Source organism: Thermobia domestica, chromosome 6, assembly GCF_964235325.1.
Source record: "Thermobia domestica chromosome 6, izTheDome1.hap1.1, whole genome shotgun sequence".
Lineage (NCBI taxonomy): Eukaryota > Metazoa > Arthropoda > Insecta > Zygentoma > Lepismatidae > Thermobia > Thermobia domestica.
Genome location: NC_137459.1, coordinates 123,015,208 through 123,035,807, shown reverse-complemented (window position 1 = coordinate 123,035,807; position 20,600 = coordinate 123,015,208). Strand labels below are relative to the sequence as shown.

At 37.1% G+C, this 20,600-nt stretch overlaps 1 protein-coding gene across 3 annotated transcripts in view; it reads left to right on the top strand.

Moving 5' to 3' along the window:
- lgs (BCL9 domain-containing protein legless) overlaps positions 1-20,600 on the top strand; it is a 158,785-nt gene that overhangs the window by 50,156 nt on the left and 88,029 nt on the right. For 2 of the 3 annotated variants that reach the window (XM_081762029.1, XM_081762027.1), the window contains exon 4: positions 10,223-10,337. In XM_081762029.1, the coding sequence (XP_081618155.1) occupies positions 10,223-10,337 (115 nt within the window). Of the gene's footprint in view, positions 1-4,686; positions 4,710-10,222; positions 10,338-20,600 lie in introns of those variants that run through there. The other variant, XM_081762030.1, reaches the window with a different exon arrangement.

The following is a 20,600-nucleotide window of genomic DNA, read 5'->3' as shown; positions in this document are numbered from 1 at the left end:
AAAGATGAGGATATACTTTATCTCAGGGAACGTAGTCCAGGATTACAAAAAGGGGCAGAGTGTTTGTAGTTGCCATGAAGTAGGGACAAAGTGCTTTCAAAAATGAAACACACGATTATGAGAGTTGAAAATAGAAATAGCATGTGTAAACAAACGTAGAATGTGTTGACAAGATTTGGTGGATGGGATAAGGATCGATTGGTAATTATAGTAAGATTGTGATGTATAGCACCGTTTCTGTAGTTGCTAAATACGTGGAATATCATTAATTAAGTAGCTGTTAGGTTCAGCTTAAGAGTGAAGGTATCAAATAATTAAAATACTTATTTTTGAATTAAATAGCTTTGTTATATTATCAACAAAGCAAATACGAATATGAAAACTTCGCTAAAAACTAAATTACTTTGTTTAAATAACCATATTGGAATATATAGTAATAATTATACGAAATTATTATAAGAAGTCTAAATAGTATTAAATCCAAAGTAATTTACCTACAAGGAGAAAGCAGACTTTGGTAAATGAACTTCGGGGCCATTTATTTGCAAGGTGATAGTGCACATTTAAAGTTTTCATATTACAAACTGGCAGAGCGCAATGGCCTAATATAGCAGAGAAAAAACGTCTTAAAGTTTTCGAATCGCCGTATATGTCGTACGTTGCACAAATTTATCAAGTGACGGCGTGGCAGAATCAGTAGCATCTGTGGCTCACGGGTTCGATTCCCGTTGGAGTCAATTTTTTTTGTTTTGTTTTTTGCTTCAACCAATAAAGTAGCCACTTGTAGCTACAAGTAAAATGTTAATTCACCATATGTTTATAATGAATTAAAACAATAGAAATATTCAAATCAGTTGTAAAATCTTTCAATGTTCCATGTTTAACTAGCAACGAAATGTAATCTATTTCGTAAATATATTGATGTCACTAGTTATATTATGGTTACCACAGTGGTTGACGCTTCGTGTCTACATCTGTTGACAATGTGTGTATTACAAGCACTGGCGCAAATGGCACGGGGGAATGATTGGGACACGTTCCCTCCAATCTTGGAACTGAGGGACTGTTCCCCCATTAATCCGATTTGAAATGTGTTCTTTGGGGAGAAATGTGGAGATTTGTGTCCGATTGCCACAAAGGAAAAGAGATGAAATTGATATTCCCCCAGAATAAGCCTCAAATCTGCTTGCTTCAAAATGTTAAAGATAACTCTGCTCCCCTGCTCCTCCACAGGATTGTTTTTCAACTTCATAAATATTTTGAACATCACTTTAAAAAAAATATGGCAACGGTCTTACCCGTCCTCCCCTCCCCCAATGTTGGAGACAGATTTTCACCGCATATTGCAAGGGGAATAAGGGGAAAATATTTGGTTATAGTAACATCCATATTACCAAAGGGGATTTCCGTCTCATCCCCCTTTTAATTCTCACACTGTCAGCAGATGTAGACACGAAGCGTCAAGAACATTTTTTACACAACCACTGTGGTAACCATAATATAACTCGCGATATCAATATATGTACGAAATAAATTACATTTCATTGCTAGTTAACATGGAACATTGAAAGATTTTACAAATGATATGAATATTTCTATTGTTTTAATTTATTATAAACATATGGTGAATTAACATTTTACTTGTAGCTACAAATGGCTACTTTATTGGTTGAAGCAAAAAACAAAAAACGGTTGACTCCAGCGGGAATCGAACCCGTGACCCTTGGCACGTGAGTCACAGATGCTACTGATTCTGCCACGCCATCACTTGATAAATTTGCGCAACGTACGACATATGCGGCGAGTCGAAAACTGTAAGACGCTTTTTCTTTGTTATATTAGGTCACTGCGCTCTCCCAGTTTGTAATATGAACACTTTAAATGTGCACTATCACCTTGCAAAAAATATCCCCGAAGTTCATTTACCAAAGTCTGTTTTCTCCTTGTTAGATGCGTAACTATATGCTTGAAATATCCTACTAAATTTTCCGCGAAGACAAAATCAGTGTAACGTACAGCGAAATTCGTATTCTTTCCTTAACATTTTATATGCATTGCTTTTTTTTTCGTAACTTCAACTGAATAAACGCTAATATTGCTTATACAACAAAGTTTGATTTTATTTTGAATTAGGTGTCTGCATTGATTTTGATAAGAGAATTAATATATAGGGTGTTCATTTATTATGTAGCCAAAATCCACTGCTAAAATCCTCACACCTAAACAATATAAAAAAAGTCGATATGAACATACGGCGAAAAACGCGTTGTTCCAGAGTTATGAGTTGCCGAAATCGAGAAAATTGTAACTTTCAAACTACCTAGCTCGAAAGCTATGATACAGGGTTTGTATGATAAGTAATGAGACCAGGTCTGGAAACATTGTTTTATTGATCTGATCTGTACAGGGACTTAAAAGCTTTCGAAGTACTCTCCTCTTGCGTCGATGCACTTCTGCAATCGATGTTTCCACGCTGCAAACGCCCCCTGGAAGTCAGCAGCCGGCATGTCCTTTAGAAATGTGGTCACGGCTGCTTGGATGGCTGTGACGTCTGCAAAACGGGTTCCTTTCAAGCGTGGCTTCAGCTTCGGGAAGAGGAAGAAGTCGGCCGGGCTCACATCTGGGCTGTAGGGTGGTTGTGGAAGGACTTCCACCCCAATCCGGGTCAAAAAGGAGGTCACTAAGAAGGCGGTGTGGGCAGGGGCATTGTCGTGATGCAACTTCCACCGGCTAGCGATCGCCGGTCTTTTCCGCTTGACGCTCCTGTGCAGTCTCTCAAGGACTTGTTTGTAGAAGGCGGCGTTGACGGCTTGTCCTTGGGGTACAAACTCCTTGTGGACCACCCCCACATTGTCAAAAAAAACAATCAACATTGTTTTCACCTTTGACTTCGACATTCTGGCCTTCTTGGGGCGCGGGGACGCAGGAGTGTGCCACTCCGCGCTTTGACGTTTCGTTTCAGGGTCGTACTGGAACACCCACGACTCGTCACCTGTTATGACGTCATCTTCAAAGTTAGGGTCACTGTTCATGAGGTTCAACAGTTCCTGACAACAATCAACACGTCGTTGCTTTTGTTCGTCAGTCAACACTCGCGGCACCAGTTTCGCACAGATTTTTCTCATTCCCAATTGTTCCGTCACAATCTTGTGCACTGTTGTGTGGTTCATATCGAGTTCATCAGCAATCAATCTCAACGATAATCGACGGTCTGAGTTCAGGAGATCCCTCACGTTTGCCACAGTTTCGTCCGTAGTCACTGTTGTCGGGCGTCCAGCCCTCTCCAGATCCTCAACGCTTTCCCGGCCGTTCCGGAACGCACTGTGCCAACGAAACACCTGGGCTTTGGATAGGGCTTCCTCTTTGTAGGCCTCCGTGATGAGAGAAAGCGTCTGAGTAGCCGTTTTCCCCAGGCGAACGCAAAATTTGATCGCATAACGCTGTTCGATGGAACCCTCCATGTTTGTTGATTTTCCGCCGTGACAAGAATGTTCACAAGGGCTTTGTCCAAGGCTTGTCCGCGCTCCACTAAGGCTCGGAGCCAACTGACGCGCGGTGCGTTGCTTTGCTCGGACCCCCCCCTACATCCTCCATCACCGACAAACCCGCTCCAGCGACACGCGCGCCGCGGCGCGGCGAGTCTCATTACTTATCATACAGACCTTGTACATCAAAGGCGGTTAAAGAAATAATAGAGGAACTAGTACAATGTCTACCTAAATAACCATGTTTCAGAGCTGCGGTATAGGTTCCACTCTTCCACCTCTCTCTATAAAATCATGTGATCCGGTACAACCCAACTCTGAGACATAGGTATTTAGATAGAGAGTGTACTAGTTCCTCTAATAGTTCTTAACCGCATTTGATATCTCATAGTTTTCGAGCTAGGCAGCCTCAAAGTTACAGTTTTCTCGATTTCGGCATCCCGTAACTTTGAAACAACGCGTTTTTCACCCTATGTTCATATGGACTTATTTTTATGGTTGAGGTATGAGGATTTCACCATAGTTCCTTATTAATGTGACTTATTTAAACTTAGGATAATTTTTATGTGCAGTTAAGAACTTAGAATATTTTTTTTTATCAATTAATTTGAAGAACACTTTCGTGTGTTGGGGGGGGGGATTTTCACGCTAGCTGTGTTGCTTTTGCGATAGAGACTAGGTTACGTGTCAGGAAAAGCCACATTACAGTGAACTGACATCAAAACTGTTATTGTTAAATAAATACTTCTTTATTCATATATACTTCATATATGTATAATATGCGTTATTCTTACCTCGGTTGTTGTGTTCCCAGTCACCAACACATGCACTATCGTAGTACGTTAGCAGTTCCAAGAAATATTAATGCTCGGCGTTTTATTTGCATTATTATTAAACTGGCGTTTCTAGAAAGAAGTTAAACTTGGAAATTACCTCTTTCACATAAAAAATATGAAATATCGCGTAGAGTAAATAAAAGTGTTTACATGAAATATACTGTGAGATAAATAAAATAATAATTACATGGGACGGTTTCAGCGAGAAAACGAGAGAGTTAACACTGCAAAGCTTGACTCTGATAGTGAAAGTAATTATGACTTCAGTCACCATTGCTTCCTTTATTTTTCAGACGCTCTTGGACGAATAGTTCAAACTGGGAGCAATGGAATTAGATTAAGATCTTAAGAGGAATTGACAAAGAGTGGAGAGACCCAATGGGAGAAGGTATGCATTTTGCCTGTACTTCGAGATTGAACGCAGCTTATGTATATTAAGTTTGTAAGCACCTTGGCGGTTTAAGAAACATTTCAGAAAATTTTAATCTTGATCGCCTGAATTTGCTCTCACCGTTTGTACTATCCTTTTCCTTTCATAGTTCGTTGGTTGATTGAAGTTTAGCGCCTCTCTTCAGTGCTGTGACTATATGAGACATGGACCTACAGTTTAATGTGAAATTCAAACCACCGTAATGCGTTCAAATTTCAAGGCTTTCCCACCAGGAATTGAACCTGTGACTCCTTGCGCTAACTACTAAACCTGTGAGAAGGTCCTTTTCGTATTACGTATGACATAATTTGGTGATTTTCGATTTCGTCATGTGTTTAAGACTACTGGAGTCTCGGATCTACTGTCAGAAATATTTTCTTTCGAAGTACTCTAAGTCCTCTCCTTTAAATATCATACCTTCCACTCATATGTTTTTGGCTTTACCTTCCGTTTAATAATCATGTTTTTATATGTTTATTTTTTTTTTCAGTTCAGCTGCAAACACCACATTTTATTCTCGTCATTAGAGAAGCCAGAAATGTTAACAAATAATGTTTTGGTTTTACAAAGCACAGAATATCATTTACTAAAAATTAAGGTGTAAATTAAATCAATCATTGTCTAAATTAATAAATTACAAAATATTTTCAAAAGGTCATATTGAGCATTACTTGTAGTTCCCGTTTATAATGAACCTGGACCGTACATTAAATTAATCAGTTCCTGTAGCCTATAGTGCATGTAATTCCCGTATTGTAAATTGATAAACATATTTTATTCTTTGTATCAAAATGCTTCATCTCAATTACCTTAGTGCTTCAATAGTGGTTTTATATTCGATAAAATTGCTTCAAAGTGTTTTACTACCAAATGCTAGAGTGAACACATAATAGGAGATAATTTCTCAGTTGAAATTGAAAAAATGAAAGAAAAGGGGAAAAAATAGAGAATTAATGAAAATTGCACTATGCATTACATCTGTGTTCATGTTATATTCACTTCATTATTAAGCTACACTAAACTAAACTCTTGGTGCAACATCCCTTAGGTGTCTAGGGTTTACTAGGCGGCTTGTTCCACTCATGGCTTTGGGGTCATGTGTCTTCACCATATCGCAACCGCTCGCCGTTGATGCTGAGTTTCTAGACTGGAGTTCGCTACTCCTTTCTCTCAAGTAGCTCTCCAATGTTCTCACAGCACTTGGTGGATGCCGCAATCCCAATACAATGTGCTCATTACGAACGGTCACCCATCTTTCCTGTGACCAAACCCGGCACTGATTGACTTTGCTGATCTTGCGAGGGGCGGTATTTCAGTGGAGCTAAGGCGTTGGCTTTCAGCATGCAAAGGGGAGCATTTTTAATTACACATTTTAAAAATAGGAGTGTATTACTTTCAAAATGGGTAATCGAGAATGCTCCGCCCTCTATAGCGTGTTTACCTTATAGTTCAAATTAGATTATTACTTCTACAATTGCAGGTGCTGTGCCACTTCCTTCAGCAAAATGCTAAACTGAATACATTTGATAGATTCCGTCTCCCTGTGGAACTTGCTAGAAGAATTGTGCAACATTAATCTTCGAAAATTCTATAAACCATGTTTATCTTATTGGAAATTTGTGTATTGTACTGTTAATAAAAATTCCAGAAAACAATTTATTCCTTGCCGCACTTCAGCCACACTAAAACTACTACAAATACAATTTACTTATTAATATTAACTTGTAATTGTAAAGCTTTCTGTGAGTGAAGAATATAACGAGATTCCAGAAAACATGTTATTTAATGGCACGACGTCTGATTAATATATGTATGAAATACCGTCATATTAAAAGAAAACTTAAAATACCACATTTATTATTTAATGTTACAAACTAAGGATGCAACAGTATCACGAACATAGTGAAACTGACGGTGGAATGCACATCCAAAGAACCTTAGTGTCAAGTGCTGTGATCACGATATGACGCATTTCGAATGAATAGGAGCAGATTTAAAAGAAATTGAAAATTCGACTTTTTAAAATTTCTTTATTTCGAAAACCTGTTCGGATAAGTATCACACCCAAATGGTAGATGGTTTTCAATAGATGTAAAAATCATAATGCCGTTTACAGCAATTTGGTATCATAAACCATTCTGAAGATGTGAAAAATATAGGTAGAGATTATTACTGTTTAAATTGACGTATTTGTGAGACATTTTTATAATTATTGATTTCCTTTGCTATTATAATATTCTAACAGTTTTTGCTAGTTATTACAAGTTCTCGCAATTGCATACATATGATACGCTTTTTAATGAATAACTATCTTAGGAGAGATACATATATTACTGATGTAATATGGTTTAGTTTTCCAGGTTAACGTAATTGAACGTATATTACTGCATAATCTGTAGTACTTTCCGGTATAAACTGTTAAAACACATGACAGTATAAGTGAGAATTCTTCATCGATTCGTTGCATACTGTATTTAGAAGGGAACTGCACTGATCGTTACTGTACTATATGCACTCCGTGTATATGGAAAAGTATAAGGACTGATGGGATGTCCTTATATAACTGTTGCACGATTGTAGTGTGCCAGTCGATTTGTATGATAAATCCAATGGCTGTACCGAGCCTTTCTAGTTAGGAAAGTTCTCTCTGAGCCTGTCTGTTTCAGATGTGCCCTCGGAAAATATGTGAAACATACTTCAGCCCCACCCTCCACCGTTTTCTGACGGATGAAACCCTCGCTTTGCTTAAGGAAAGAAGTGAATGACCTCCGCTGTGTTGCCAATTTGTCATTCAGTAGTTTGGTCACGATGAGTGAAGATCGTAGGCTACTTAGAGTGACTAACAAGACAGAGCACAGCGAAGTCCGTGAACTAATGCATTGTGGCAACGCTTGGCATCCAACAATTGAAAGATCTCGGCCGCAGCAACTTGTCCCTCCTCTTTCGAGGGAGATACAGGAAATCACATATCGACAGCAGCACCAGAAGGGGCACAGTTGAAATAGAAAGGTTCTAGTAATACCTATGGCTTTATTAATATTCCTTGTTGTCCCTTTGGCAAACATGAGATCTTATTGATATCAGTTATGTTTTCTGACATGAAAAAAATCGAGCTTCGTTCGATTTCGAGGTCCTGCTACATAATTCCCTTGCATCCAAACACGATAGATTAACCTTGTGAAATCGATTTGTCGCACCCAAAAAGAGTAGATTTATTCAGTATCATCAATATTTATATCCTCTCTTGAAAGGCCTTCAACTAAAGCAACACTAAATTTAATCTACACATAGTCTAGGCATATAGGCATATCTAAATAGTTTTCTTGTACCTGGTGCGAGATCCAGTGAATTTCGTCAAAATCCTTAGGTCCTTCTACACCCAAAACGACTCCTAAATTTAGGTTTTTGAAGTAGAGGTCTAGCTAAATCGCTTCGTCGCAATCGCGGAAGGTTGACTACACTTATTCGTCGAAATCAATGCATTCCTGAAATGAGTTTTCCACAGCTGTCCTTAACTTCGGTTTTTCGCAGCTGAGACGTAGCTAATTAGCCTTCTTGTACTGGAAAACTATAGATTTAACCCATTTCATAAAATACTTAAAACATTTGTGATCGCATAGTTATTAATTTGATTGATTTCTGAATTGTCCTCATTGAAGTCATACTTAGGTGCAGAAAATTTCAAGAACATTGTACAGTTTGAAATGGACGAAAAATTAATTGCTGGATTTCCCAGACAGACCAACTTAATAAAAACTTTATGTAAATCATCAGATAGTGTTTGTACCTACGTAGCCCTTTCTGTGTTATATAAAAGGGAAATTTTTGTTACAATCTACATTTATGTAAATATGTTAAATGCCTTATTTTTTTGTACTTTTTGTTTGGAAGTGTATTGTGGATGTTGGCATATTACATTTATTATTATTTTACTTTATGTTCATTTATTGTTTGTACAAAAATGCACACTTTCGGCTACATTTTTTAAAATCAGTATCTGTGGAATAAACAGAGCTAGTCTTCTGCCTTGGTAGAACTTATATTTTCTTCAGTATGTATTACATGGGACGCCGCGGTGGCTTAATGATAGAGTGCTCACCTTTCTTGTGTCGGGTCCCTCGTTCCATCCCAGCTTGTGCCAAATGGGTCTTGTTTTGGACAAAGACCTTGTGCGTGTGTTTCCTTCCACTTTTTATTATTAGTATCATCATCGCCCTCTTAGCTTCAGATCATAATTTTGAAACGTTAAAATAGAAATTTCATTTCATTTCAATATAGTGCATGACTGTTAATTATTTAACTAACTTCTTTAAACAGCCTGTGAGGTACATTCAGACTGGAATCAACAATCTACATTAATAATATGAGTGAGAAAGGAAGTCTTTGTGTTGCATTTAAATATATCATCCCAGAATTTGCCTAGTGAACTGAGAAAACCTCTAAAAACACTTGATTCAAAATGGCTTCCCTCCGGATTTAAACCCGAGATCTTCCGATTTCGAAACAAGAACGCTAACCACCAACCTTTATCGATTCTGTTAATATTTGCAGTGTATGCTTTTAAGATGTGAATCCCACGACTACTGATGCTCGATTAATGGACTCTGGACCATTCGTTTAGTATTTCTTGATTACTTTGTAAATCACCATAGTAATAGATAAGAAAAGTAGAAAATACTGTTTAATGGATACTTCAGTATTTATGGCGACATAGATCTGGTGTATAAGATATATGCATACAGGATGTTAGGTTTTCTCTCTTTTTCTTTCTTTCTTTTGCTCTTACCCTCTTAAATAAACTGTACCAACAAACTGTAAGGGAAAAGTTAATATTCCTCTGAGGCGAAAAGTGCATAGTTTCTGAGGTAGGGCTGTTGAAAGTCGTGGAAATGCTAAATTTCAGCATGCGCTGTTCGAGAAACCGTGGAGTAGCTGTCTGTATCAGTGCACAGGAACTCACATACCCAATCCAAAAATGCATATTTTATCAACGTACAACGTACGCAGGGGACTCCTTACAGGATATAATTCCAGACTTGCTTTTAACAAAGTTCGGAAATATGCTCTTGACGTTAAGGTGGGTTCAAAGTAGGAAAAAAAAAGTTGAGCCTTGACAGCAGTGAACACAGAGTACTTCGGCGGAAAGTCGGAAATGTTAGGGGCCATCAGCGCCATGGTCTCTGTGTTCGGAATGACTCGTGCTGCGATGTTTTGTTTCGCGGCTACAGAGGAAGAAAATGAAATACATTGCAGCACGCGTTATGCCGAACACGAGGAACCGTGGAGCTGGCGGTTCCTAACACTTCTGACTTCCAGCCGAAGCATTTCGTGTCCACTGTTGTGAAAACATACTACATTTCATAGAGTGGCTGAGGAAGATTTTGTATATTGCTGTATTTTTTGTACAGTATGTCCATATGGTACATTGTAGTGATTTACTGAACCTAAAAACCCATATATATCTATTTCAGAATTAACAACTTTGAACAGCATTTGAAAGCCACAGTACAGGAGGCTACTAAAGGCTCGCAACTTGGTGTTCTCCTTGCAGATCAAGCGTGGAATACGCTTGTACCTGAGGACAAGGTATGTGTTGTTAGATAGTATAAAATTGCCCTGTTTTATTTTCATTAGCAGTTACGTGACAATATCACTAAATTATTTAATAGTGAAATAGTCGCAAGTTTACGGTGTAATAAATATATGAGAAGAAGTCAAAAAGTAAAGGGACTTCTGCAATTTCTCGCACTAGGGTTTGGTAACATTGCTAGTATCCAGTGCTTAATTAGTGTCATGTGCAACACTTCTATGAAACGTGTCCTCTTATTCCCGCATTCGTTGGAGTGTAGCAGACCGTTAAACATGGCAGCTTCATTGTCAATCTGTACCAAGGAGGAAATGAGAGCAGTGATTCACTTTGTTTGCGGAAGTTGTGAAACCAGCGGAAATTATTCGTTGAATGTAAGTGCAGTATGGTGACAGCTGTTTATCGCAAAGTAAGATCTACGAATGGATAGAGCGTTTCAAACGGGCTAAGAACTTCTTTATGTGACGACGGGCAGGCCATCGACGTCAATAACTGAGGACAATTTGAAAGTCGTTGAGGGTACGGTGAATGGAAAACACGAATCACAGTGGACGAAATCATCACCAGAAGTTAAGAAATTTAAACGTCAGCCATCGGCTACTCATTGATGCGGTGCAAAATTGGTTACAGGTGCAACTGAAAAGCTTTTTTTCCGACGAAATCAAAAAACTTGTGAAACGTTGGGAAAAATGCTTTAAAGTTCAGGAAGATTATGTAGAAAAATAATGTTGTTTTCAGTTTTCTATCATTAGAATAAATGTACCCTTTGTCAAAATTCCCTTTACTTTTTGACTTCTTCTCGTACATTTTGAAGTACCACTTGTTATAGATTTGGTATGTAGCAGTAAAAAATATTACAATGCAGTAAATTGAGATTTAAATATAAAACACACTGGAATAATAATAATAATAATAATAATAATAATAATAATAATAATAATAATAATAATAATAATAATAAAACAGTAGATCTGTTACAGAAGCATGGATGCTACTTTTGGGGGTTTAACCAAGATGCAGATACCTTGAAAATTATTTCAATGTAGTACGAAAGATAATAAGTAAAATATCCTTAAAAGAACATTGCAAAAGTACTGTCCTGTCCTGTAACCCAATCAGTAGAGCACTTGCTTTCGTTGCACGTGTTTACAAGTCTTGCTGGAAGTACACCACCTGTTGATCCAGTCGTATCTAGTACTTTGAACCATATTTAGTAATAGGCCTAGTTTTTTCTGATCTCTGTGTCGATACGAATGATAAGCAAAGTTACAATCCAAAAATGTAACCAACATAAATTTAGAAATAATTGTAACCAACATAAAAATTAAATACACTTGGGAAAGCAGCGAGTAGTAAGGATTCCAAAGCGCTTCTAAATATTATGAAAAAGAAAGAAGAATTTTCGTTTAACCTTTTTAATGATAACGGATTTGCATTATGGTTTTGTACTTTCTTCCGCTGACAAACACTAATTTGTGTATGCAGAGCTGGTCACGGATTAAAAAGTAAAATTTATGCGATATTGCCCAATTGTGGTTTCAAAGAGCTTTCTGATTACAGCCGCAGGTTACGACGCTTTATACGAAGCAATGTTTTTAAAAAATGGTACACAACGCATTCCTGTATCACTACCCAGTTTACTGTGGGTCTTTCGAGAGTGAAGTATTTCTAAGTTTCTTCTCAGGCATGTCAATAATAATAATAATAAAACACCCATCTTTTTAAACATTTCTGTTATTACCTGCGGATAGTATGTTTCTATGCATATGCTTACAAGAAAGACTCGTATGAAAAAAAAAAAATAAAAATAAAAATAAAATTTCGTTAGCTGCAATTTTACGTACGGATGAAGGTGCAAACTCTCAGAAAGAAAGGTGAGTGTTGCAAGTTCTTTACAAACACAACTCGAAATTAGTATTTTCAGTATGACATATTTCCGTTATGATATGCCGTACTGGCTTTCGTTTCTTTTCCGGTTATCGTTTATATTGGTATTTCTTTTCCTTTTCCAATGTTCTTGGTGTTACTCTCGAATAACGTTATAAACATTCTTTGTGGCAGGGGGTCTAAGGCAGTGCTGTAAATTTTCAGAGGGTGTACACTGTTTTGTGATTCTCACGAAAGACATAGAGGCATTTTTAATGAACATTATTAAACGCATGCATTAATTAATTCAATTAAAATACGGTATAGAGGATATATTACTGTTTCATAGTCTAAAAGCATTTCATGCTGTTTTCTTGATGATTCTTACTTAAATCACAACATTAACAACATAGATGGGTATATGCATAGGTATGGAGAAGTAACCAACTCACTTCGAGAAGGAACAGAATAAGTCGCACCCGATGTGCCAGAAGTAAGAAAATTGTGCCCAAATTAGATTCTGCATTGCTCAAAGTTACGTATTAATATTAGCTTGATGTTAAAAATATTCATATCTTAGTTAAAAGATATCGAACAAGTTTCGTTTTCTTCAGCAGAAAATAATGTTTTAAGCAACTGAAATATCATAACCATCTACCTTTCAAACGCTTGGGTATCCTCTCAGAATAGAAAAAAGCGCCATTTTGCCTCGATCTATCCCCGCATCCTAAAACGTAACTATTTTGTGTTTTGGTTCCTTCCTGTATAATTTCATCCAAACAATAGTGGCTAGTACCAACAGTAATAATGAAAATCTTCGATAAAATATAAGACATGACAGTAATATTGATAGTCTTCTCCGGAAGCTACTTGCGTCCGTTTCCTCAATAAAACTTGAAAGTGCAACTTATGATTGTCCTTACATTCTTCACTAGAACACTTTTTTTTTCTTTTTTTTTTTTTTTAAACGTTAAATATCACTAATAACAGGAAACCTAGAATGCTTGAACAAAGTAGTTTGAACACCCACTATTAACCTCATCTGCAATAATAAATCCTTCCTCTGAAGCTATTCACATCTCTTAACTCGAACCTACTCCATCCACCCTTATCAAATGAAAACTCTTAATTATATAACACCGGTAAAATATTTTTAAAAACTTGAACAAAATAACGTTACTTTATAGATCTTATTATTTACCTTCAACGCTACAGTTATCGCCTAGAGCTATTTGCACCGGTTTACTTAAAAATACTCCAAAGCACATCTTTGGATTCTTCATAACAAGTGTCACTAACGCGTTTAGCACAAACACTTGATTTACTGTCATTTGCAGCACAGTGATTTTGAAGCCATGTGTTCACATACACTATGTGATCAAAAATATCCGGACACCCCCAAAAACATACGTTTTTCATATTAGGTGCATTGTGCTGCCACCTACTGCCAGGTACTCATTATCAGCGACCTCAGTAGTCATTAGACATCGTGAGAAAGCAGAATGGGCGCTCCGCGGAACTCAGACTTCGAACATCGTCAGGTGATAGGGTGTCACTTCTTTCAGAAATTGTACGCCAGATTTCCACACTCCTAAACATCCCTAGGTCCACTGTGTCTGATGTGATAGTGAAGGGACACGTACAGCACAAAAGCGTACAGGCCGACCTCGTCTGTTAAGTGATAGAGACCGCCGACAGTTGAAGAGGGTCGTAAAGTGTAATAGGCAGACATCTATCCAGACCATCACATAGGAATTCCAAACTGCATCAGGATCCACTCCAAGTACTATAACAGTTAAGCGTGAGGTGAGAAAACTTGGATTTCATGGTCGAGCGGCTGCTCATAAGCCACACATCACGAAGGTAAATGCCGAACGACGCCTCGCTTGGTGTAAGGAGCGTAAACATTGGACGATTGAACAGTGGAAAAACGTTGTGTGGAGTGACGAATCACGGTACACAATGTGGCGATCCGATGGCAGGGTGTGGGATGGTGAATGCCCGGTGAACGTCATCTGTCAGAGTGTGCAGTGTCAACAGTAAAATTCGGAGGTTTTGGTGTTTATAGTGTGATCGTGTTTTTCTTGGAGGGGGCTTGCACCCCTTGTTGTTTTGCGTGGCACTCTCACAGCACAGGCCTACATTGATGTTTTAAGCACCTTTTTGCTTCCCACTCTTGAAGAGCAATTCGGGGATTGCGATTGCATCTTTCAACACGATCGAGCACCTGTTCATACTGTACGGCCTGCGGCGGAGTGGTTACACGACCGTAACATCTTGTAATGGGCTGGCCTGCACGGAGTCCTGACTTGAATCCTATAAATCACTTTTGGGATGTTTTGGAACGCCGACTTCGTGCCAGGCCTCACCGACCTACATCGATACCTTTGCTCAGTTCAGCACTCCGTAAAGAATGGGCTGCCATTCCCCAAGGAACCTTCCAACACCTGATTGAAAGTATGCCTGCGAGAGTGGAAGCTGTCATCGAGGCTAAGGGTTGGCCAACACCATATTGAATTCCAGCAGTACCCTTGAAGGGCGCCACGAACTTGTAAGTCATTTTCAGCCAGGTTTCCGGATACTTTTGATCACATAGTGTATTTCTGAGGCATAAACTGATCAAGTGCTGGTCCATTTGAATTGATGAACATAAGCCGAGAGATATGGGTAATCAGCAATGACAATCTCAAGTCTGTGATAATGTTATTTATCAATCTAAATTCTCGCTCACACTCAGCTATGAAACATGGCAGTGCAGAAATTGTTCTCATCACAATTAATATATTTGGTGGAATATTTTCGGCTGTAAGGTCGTCTGCCAAGTCCCTTAACCCTTGAATTGCGACAGTTTCGTCACGATGGGAACTCCTGGAGACTATTTTTAATTTAGGTTCTCCGTGACATGTTTCTCTTAACTATTAACAGAATCGAGTACTGAAATGTGCCGCAACAATTGGTTATTTTCCAAGTCAGCGTCAGAACACCATCTGGATCTCATTTTGTCTGCCACACTTCGAATGAATTGACGAGCATTTATTGAAACTATCTTCTTGTATTCCAGAATTATATTTTGAAACATACCATCCTTCACAGCCTGCAAGGCTGATTGCATATGTTCTCCTGGCTCATCTTTAAAACTTTCGATCACTCGTATGGTTCGTTTCACTAGATGACCACCTCTTGGCAGTGTTATCTCTTGTAATTGTACTAACTTACGACAGCATAGCTAAATACTATACCTTTGAAGCAGAAGGTACACTCTAGTGACTAAGATTAAGCAGAGGATATACGGCGTGTACCTTCGTGTACCCTCGACTACAGCCCTGGTCTAAGGTGGGCTTACAAAGTATCTCCAGTATACTAGTAAACCCCCAAACTTTTCAGTTTTTTTTTTTAATTGAAGGGTGTGTGTTTACCGTAGCCCCACACACAGATCTCCTATTCCTTTGAGAATACAATTCTTTTGATTGTTCTGTTTTTGAAAAAAGAAAGAAAAGACAAAAGAGAAGCAATGATCAAACAATAAAATAGTAAAAATTTTCAATTCAAGCTTCTTGATAAGACTTTCTTTATGTCCTAACAACACTCCAGGTAATCACCTGATATGTCCATTTTGCTTACAGGTTTGCACTGACAGACGTCGTTGAGGCCCGCGCTTGCTCGGGTCAGTACTACTGGGAACGTGAATTGAAGGCACGCGAACTAGTCACAATACGAGCGAGGAAGATGTTTCATTTGCTTGTTCATTCGCTTGCTAGCAATTTAATATCTCTTCCTCTCTTTCAAATACCGACGATATGGCAGGCGTAATATACAGCTTAATCTGATATCAAAATTATATACATATCTGATCGTAAAAGACCGAATGCTTGCAAGCATTCTAAAACAGTAATTTTGAACGTGGTGGCGGCCCCCTCGAATGAGGAAAGTGAGAAGCGATCGAGGGGGACGCAAATTATAGACAGAAATAATATGTTGAATTATTTTAAAATATGTACTGGAAAATGTATAAGCAACATTTTAACAGTTTACTAAAGGAGTAAAGAATGTAAACTAAATTACATTGTTTCTTTATTCAACTGACAAATATTACGAATGTTGTAATTAAGAGGTGTTAAACACCTTACAAACAGAAAATAAGTATTGAATAAGTACTGTGGATTCACCAGAGCTCGTATAATAATAATAATAATTATTATTATTATACTGTTGTTGTAGTATACACAAATCTTGATTAAAATAAATGTAAATTGTTGAAATTATTATAATTATTGGAGATTTAAAAATTCAATGCAGCATCTGAACTCATAGAATAAATCGAATATACAACACGTATGAACAACAAATGATTAGGACGGTGCGTGAAGTATGCAGGATTTACGGAGAAGGGGGGGACAGGTAAACAAGGTTGGGAACCATTGTTCTAAAAGTACGATATATCTCGACCAGCAAATGAGTGCAGACGGCCGTTACAACAGCAGTGTTAAAATCCGGCTGACTTGTATTTCACAGTTCTTATTGTCTGTAATAAACCACTTCACGTATGTTCAAGTTAAGACAAATACAGTTTCGAAAGTTATTTCCAAAACATTTAAGTCACTCTCAAAAAAATATATTCATTTGATAACTTGCGAATAGATTGACCTGTATTGTACAAAGAATCAGATTCTCTCTATCACAAAGAAAACTGAATTGAAATTAAATGATTCGACTCGTTCCAAAGTCATTGACGAGAGGACGTGTAGGGTATATGCTATGTCATTGCTCGAAACTAGCAATGACAAAACAGGTAATTGGAAATCATGCGGTCACTTCTTACACACCAATTCATGGAGAAAATGGGTGCTAATTTTCAATACTTTAGTTGTTTTTTTTTTTTTTTTTTTTTTTTTTTATCATTTTCTTTTAATCCTAGCCACCGACCCGTTCTGTTACAACTGTATATAGGACATTTTAATACTTTCACTTGAAATAAAGATCACAACTGGTTACAGACAATTTACCTATCATTGAATCCTGTCTGTGGATAACAAGAGAAGGATTTTCAGAGAGGCGGAGGGTTCACATTCCTGGAAAAAATGGAATGAAATTTTCTAGTTTAACCCCCAGGGATGTGCCCTTTAGGGTAAAAGAGGCGTTGATTAACGAGTGTGAATGATTGTAAAACTGAACTTTTCGTGCTTTCCTACCGAGAATCGAATCCAGGACCACGTGCACCAAAGGCATACGCGGTAGCCATTAAACCAGCAGAGAGGATTTTCACATTTCTCAAGTGAAAAGACCTGAATTCTCTCGTGGCTGAAACTTTTCAACGATAAACATACAACAAGGTAACCGATAAACACACTTTACATTTAAACCACAAATGCAATCATCGTAAGGTTTGTTGAACCTTATCCTTCACTTGATTTAAAGTTACATTTGTAAGACATCACGCAATTCTCTAAATCAATCCTCTCCAGCCTTACCCTTATAGCGACATCCTACTTGTACACACAAGTTTACACAACACCAGGCCCCTATCCATAGAAATTTCTTTATGGTGGATGCAAAGTCGGAATACTGGAGGGAGTTCGGATGGATGGACGCCCGAAATGCACTCCTTACACAAGTAAAACACAAGTATATTACTTTAAAAGTTATGAAGTTTTGAGAGGATTCGAACCCAGTAGATGCGCCCCTGTACTACACCCATTCTATAGTTTTTCTTCGCATATTAAGCACTCTGGGATAGGACAAACATTTCGTTGCTAAACCATGTAAAACCGATTTTTTAATATTCTTCGCTATACAGTCTGAATTTAATGTTCTTACAACATTAAGAACAAACATATCTAGTGGTATTGTTGAATGTCACTAGCACAAAATTGTAGAAATCAAAATATGGATCATGCAGTTAATGAGCTGAACGAAAATTAATAATGAGTTTAGTATTGTTTTATCACAAATTATTCATTCGCTTAAAATTGAATTTCTAACGAAAATAAATAAAATCTTGTGCCATAACCGAAAAGCTCTGCTCTAAACTATTAATCCTAAATTAATCTATTAGTCATTGACATAGACATTCCTGTCTTTCACAGGTTGTTTCTGTTTTATAATGAAATCAAAAAGTAAGAATTTTTTATACAGTGCACGATAGAAGTTCACCGGGTTATCAATTGCACTATGTTCTTGGATTAATAACTTCCATGCATGTATTGCTATCCACAATACATCTTCATTACTGCAAGAATGGTGAACAATTTCTCATCACAAATAATCATGACAGTGTTCCTATTCTCTTTCTACTCTCTACAACAATTAAAAGGGAATAGCTTTACTAGAAATCTTCAATTATCAAAATACTAATTAATATATTATTTATTCTATTAATGCAGATATAAAATCACCGGAATTTTAATTATTGGTATTTTGAAAATAAGTGTACTCGTATTAACATGTGCTCAAACATACATTTAAACACTATAATATATATTACATGTATATTATATACTTCGGAGTTGTCAGGAGGGGTGGTTGGGGAGGGGGTAGAACCCTCCATTAGATCTCTAAACATGAGTACCACAAAATGTTTTAATGATTTCTTAGTTATCATTGAAAAAACCAGAATCATACCCATCTCTTTAAAGATTTAAAATTTTCTATATAACACTTTGTAGATATATTGTCAGCAACTATGAATAACATACTGCAATGACAGGAACAACTAACGGAATGTAAGTGCATTAAACCAGTAGTTACGTGATTTGACCACTTCGTCAGTCAGAGGTAGTAAATCGCTTTTCCCCACCTGCGTTCCTGGATTTTTCTTATTTTTAGGCCTGTAGTAAACATCATGTCCATGAGTTTTCTCGTTTTATTCTGATCTCATTACACCAATATTAGTCTAAAGGGGATAATCTATGGTGTTACACTAAAAATCTCGTTGATGACCTGTGAACAAAGGGACCGAGAGGATCCCATAAATAATTAGCCTGTTCTTTAAAAAATTAAAATGTAGACTGTATGTTCTTGATACAGTACATTTAAATGGTACATTACCACTGAAAATGACAAATGGCTAACTAGAAAAGGGCCCCCTTGTCTCTTTCTCCCCTGAAGGTCAATATTATCTATGGGCAGCAGTGCTCACATATTCACTAATTCTATTATGAATGTATGATTTTATATTATTTTGGCATACTTGTGAATCCTTAACATTTAAAGGGAAGTAGCAAGATTTTTTTTTTTTAAATCAAACATTGTAAGAGAATAAGAAATTAACTGAGTATTTCAGTTCAATAACAAATAGAGTCTACTAACTAATAGAGTATGAATTAAGAATAAAGATGTAAAATGTATTGTTTGGGTCTGGACATTTATGGTTGCTGTTACGGGATCGGCAGGGTTATTGCTACTAATTACGCGTTCTGTTTAATGATGTAGCCAGTACTATACATGCTTTAACACTGCAGTTTATCGATTAAATTTATAGAGTTCAAGCTGAAGCATATATTTTGTCTCCTGTTATCATGAACCTTTAAAAAAATTCAGATCCTCATGGATCTCTTCTGTACCCATCCCTGTGCTTGTATTCTGTACCCAGCCATGTGCTTGTATCCTTAAACTCGTTTCAAAAACAAAATATTTGAAAACATTAAAGGTAAAGAGTAATATTTTTAACTAAAAGTTAGATTCATGCATTTCATTCATTTGCACTTAATCTTCCAGTCAACTTTTTGACATAATCGTGACAACTAAGCATTTATTTAAATCAAATCCTAAAATGGCTAAGTTTTGAAGACTACATGAGTTTGTAATACGATGTAGACTGCAATTCACAATACACAGTCAATATATTTGTAACATACACTGCTTCGAAAACGTATCAAGGTTATTTAGAAGTATATTATTCCGAAATTAACTTAATTCGATTGCGTGTGACTGACTTATATATTTATTCGTGTTTTTTAAACATCTATTTTCAGTTTTCGGTGTTCTGATGCGAAAGATGACGTAGGCTTAAGAATTACCTGAATTACCTGAATTCTAAGTCTATTATGTATTGAAAACAACAGGAACAAGAAAATACCAAATATTTTGTTAGTGTTGACGCTGGGAAATGTTTTCCTGCTTGTTTAAATTTTCTTGCTAGATTTCATAAATAATATTTCTTTATGTTATCGATTATTATAGATACGCAAAATCTATAACAATAATTGACTAACAAAATAACGGTGGCTCACTAGTTGAGCATTCACCTCTAGTGCCTGGAGTTCTTGGTTTGATCACGACTAATGCCAAGTAGATTGTGTGTTCGGAAACAACGTGTATGTTCAAAATCTTCCCATTTCCTCCTACCCTATTTTGATAGATAATAATAAGTGTTGTAGTCTGTTTAACATGTGAACTAT